Source organism: Aegilops tauschii, chromosome 1 (genome assembly GCF_002575655.3).
Source record: "Aegilops tauschii subsp. strangulata cultivar AL8/78 chromosome 1, Aet v6.0, whole genome shotgun sequence".
NCBI lineage: Eukaryota > Viridiplantae > Streptophyta > Magnoliopsida > Poales > Poaceae > Aegilops > Aegilops tauschii.
The window spans coordinates 470,101,701-470,105,400 of record NC_053035.3 but is presented as its reverse complement, the minus strand read 5'-3'; the positions used below and the strand labels follow the sequence as shown (position 1 = coordinate 470,105,400).

Sequence of the window (3,700 nt, the reverse complement as noted above, 5' to 3'; positions counted from 1 at the left end):
CTATTTATGCAAAGCTAGGTAACTGAGCATCAATTGTAGGCAACTAATTACCAATAGCAGGCAACTAAGCATCAATGATAGGCAATTCATAGCATTTATAGGCAATTGAAATCAACCGTAGGCAACTGACCATCAGCAATAGGCAATTGAGCAGCCATTATAGGCAAGTTGGGATAATGTTAGCAAAATTCCAGATACACATAGTGTAGTGAAGTTGCTTTGTATGTAGCAGTAAAGATGTCTTATGTTTTGTGTGATGTTTCTCGTTTTTACGCAAACCAACCTAATAGTCAGTCCTACTAGGCCAAAAAGAAAAGTTGCTTCCTTATAGCTCTATAGTTGCCTCAATTGGACTCAAAGTTGCTCTGCAAAAAAGTTCGACGAAACCTACTCATATGGGATCTAGTTTTAAAGAACTCGCCGTGAGAAATCTGATGGTGAAAGCGGAATTGGATTTCAATGCTTGAATCAAAAGTTATGGCTTTTAGAACTTTTTAAACCCCAAATAAATGCACGTGGGACAAGATCTAGGTTGATTCCATCGGTAGCCATGTGCGCTATGGGAGATGGCTAAACAATTTCCTTTTATAGTGTAAAGAACTAGACACACGGACATATACTTACTATATACGACAGTGCGCTCCAGACAACGAATATGATATGTATACATATGGCTTGGTGCAATGGTGCTCTGCTACCACGTTGTCACGGGACCGACTCCCTTCTTGTTCACAATTTTGGTTTAGCAATTTTACGCCAAAATATGTTGGATTCAAAATTCACTTGAATGTTTTTGGACAAAGAAAGTTGAAATTTCTGAGATTTTCTGAAAACCGGTTCTTCCAGACCATCCAAAAAAGCCGCTATCCGAAAGAGGAAAAAAAAGCCTTGCATACCGAATATACGTGGATATATTGGACGGAACGTGCAACCACCAAACAGCGTTCTTGACTTGAATATCCACACCCACACACATGGCATGGATTATATCTCCAGCTCAGCTGCTCCCACCGCCCGGGGTCAATGTCGCTTCCGATCTGCAAACTCTGCTCCTCCTCCGCGTAGCAGCAGACAAGGGACGAGAGGGGGGAGACGCCTCTTTCTCTTCGCCGGCCAAATCGAGCTAGCTAGCCAGGCGGCGGAGAGATGAGCGAGGCGGAGGCGGAGGCGGCGTCGACGCGGCGCCGGACGCTGGTGCTGGTGAACCTGACGTCGATGCTGGAGAAGGCGGACGAGGTGCTGCTGCCGGCGGTGTACCGGGAGGTGGGCGCCGCGCTGGCCGTCTCCCCCACGGCGCTCGGCTCCCTCACCCTCTGCCGCGCGCTCGTCCAGGCCCTCTCCTTCCCGCTCGCCGCCTACGCCTCCGCGCGCCACGACCGCGCCAAAGTCGTCGCCGTCGGCGCCTTCCTCTGGGCCGCCGCCACCTTCCTCGTCGCCATCTCCCGCACCTACCTCCAGGTTCTTTCTCAGTTTCACTTCTGCCCGCAGCTACCGCCAAATGGAGGGAGGTTATTATCCCCTCTGTTTTCCGTGAAATGAATGAAATTAAACTGCCATGACCGGCGAAGTCAACTCTGCACATGTTTCTCTTTGGAGCTGCGAATTGCGACGGCGCCGCCGGCAGACGAATTGAAATGAATGAAACTTAAATTGTGGTGTGCAGATGGCCATCTCGCGGGGGCTGAACGGCATCGGCCTCGCGCTGGTCATTCCGGCCATCAACTCGCTGGTCGCCGACTACACGGACGACCACACCAGGGGCGCCGCGTTCGGCTGGCTGCAGATGACCTGCAACCTCGGCTCCATCGTGGGGGGCTCCTTCGGCGTGCTCCTCGCGCCGTTCACCTTCCTCGGCGTCCCCGGCTGGCGGCTCGCGTTCCACATCGTGGGCATCATCAGCGTCGCGCTGGGCCTGCTCATGTGGCTGCTCGCCGCCGACCCGCACTCCAAGTCCAAGAGCGCGGCGTCGGCGAGGGAGGAGGCCCGGGAGCTGCTCCGGGACGCCAGGGCCGTCATCGCGGTGCCCACGTTCCAGGTCATCGTCGCGCAGGGGGTCGCCGGCCTCATCGCCTGGTCGGGGCTCAACTTCGCCACCATGTGGCTGGAGCTCATGGGGTTCACGCACTGGGAGACCAGCATCATCACGGGGCTCTACCTCTTCGCCACCGCCCTCGGCGCGCTCTTCGGGGGCGTCGTCGGCGACGCCGTCTCGCGGCGGTTCCCCGACGCCGGGAGGATCGCGCTGGCGCAGATCAGCTCCGCGTCGGCGCTCCCGCTCGGCGCCGTCCTGCTGCTCGGCCTGCCCAACGACCCGTCCACCGGCGTGGCGCACGCGGCCGTGTTCTTCGTCATGGGCTTCGCCATTTCCTGGAACGCCGCGTCCACAAACAAGTCAGTCAGAAACCAACCATTTCTTCCCCAATCAATCCTGCAACAACAAACATCATCTTGCAACTACTCTACATTGCATTGCTCAGTCTCCAAATGAATGGCTTATTATATGCAGCCCCATCTTCGCGGAGATCGTGCCGGCGAAGGCGAGGACGACGGTGTACGCGCTGGACAAATGCTTCGAGTCGGTGTTCGCCTCGTTCGCGCCGCCGGTGGTGGGCATTCTGGCGGAGCGCGTGTTCGGGTACAAGCCGGTTTCCTCCGAGTCGAGCGTGGACATGGACAGAGGGAACGCGGCTGCGTTGGCCAAGGCGATGTACGTGGAGCTGGCGGTGCCCATGGCCATCTGCTCTTTGACCTATGGCCTCTTGTACTGCACTTACCCCCGGGACAGAGACACCGTGAATCTCATGGCAACAGAGGAAGACGACGGCACTGAATCAAGTGCGGTTCGTGCCCACCAAGACGAAGAATCCTCTCCTGCCGGTTCCTTAACCCAGAGGCTGATACCCACGACCACGACAGACTAGCAGTCTACAGGTTTTGCATTTTCAAATCGGTGTCGGGTTCGAAAAGGACCATTGAACAACTCTGCATGACTGGAACTCTTATTCTCGTTCATTTATTTATACCAAAGATAGAAGTAATTCAGTCACGTGATGCACCTGTCCTCCTCAAAATTCATCTGGGTTGTGAGTTCTGTAATCCTTTCCAGAACGTTACACCATAAATCGGCTTCAGATCGAACCGCTGCAGGGTTATGAATCTTATTGTGACCTGCACCAGCTTCGATGTTTAAGGCCTGATGTTGGCCCAGCTCCAAGAGGCGGTCTGGGAGCAGCTCACAGTGAGACATGCAAGCCAAGATGATCTCGGCGTGAGATCGGTTAGGCACATGTAAACTCTAGCTCTCGTCCCCTATATAGCAAGCCTAGGGGTAGTATTCACTAGAGCATACTCTCGGTAGCATGGGCGGATCCCAGGATTTTAAGAGTGTGTATTCAAAATCTTAAGAGCTTATAATTTTTTCACAGCCTCTTGTTTTTCGCATGTATAAATGAATATAACACCATTTTATACGAATTGTATAATATATAAAGAGTGAAGTGCATTCTAGTTCCCTGAAATATTTCAGGGGTGTCATGTAGGTCTTCAAACTATGAAAATCTGCATCCTGGTCCTCGAAGTGCAGTAAGTGTGCCATTCAGGCCCAAAATCTATCTGACCTCACCTGACCGGCCAGCTACGCCGTTGACCCGTGCTTGTTAGAAGGGGGCCCTCAATGTAACGACTCGTGACGAAAATATGC

The 3,700-nt window shown here is 53.4% G+C and overlaps 1 protein-coding gene across 2 annotated transcripts; it reads left to right on the top strand.

The window, feature by feature from the left end:
• The first annotated feature begins 941 nt into the window (after nucleotides 1-941).
• LOC109774766 (uncharacterized) lies at nucleotides 942-3,046 on the top strand. 2 transcript variants are annotated; one of them, XM_020333529.4, is made up of 3 exons: nucleotides 942-1,458; nucleotides 1,664-2,391; nucleotides 2,507-3,046. In XM_020333529.4, the coding sequence occupies exons 1-3, from the start codon at nucleotides 1,147-1,149 to the stop codon at nucleotides 2,919-2,921; spliced, it is 1,455 nt and encodes a 484-aa protein (XP_020189118.1). In that variant the 5' UTR covers nucleotides 942-1,146; the 3' UTR covers nucleotides 2,922-3,046. The 2 variants fall into 2 exon arrangements, with proteins under 2 accessions (XP_020189118.1, XP_073357364.1); XM_073501263.1 differs by having other exon boundaries at nucleotides 960-1,458; nucleotides 2,478-3,046.
• Nucleotides 3,047-3,700: the final 654 nt, after the last annotated feature.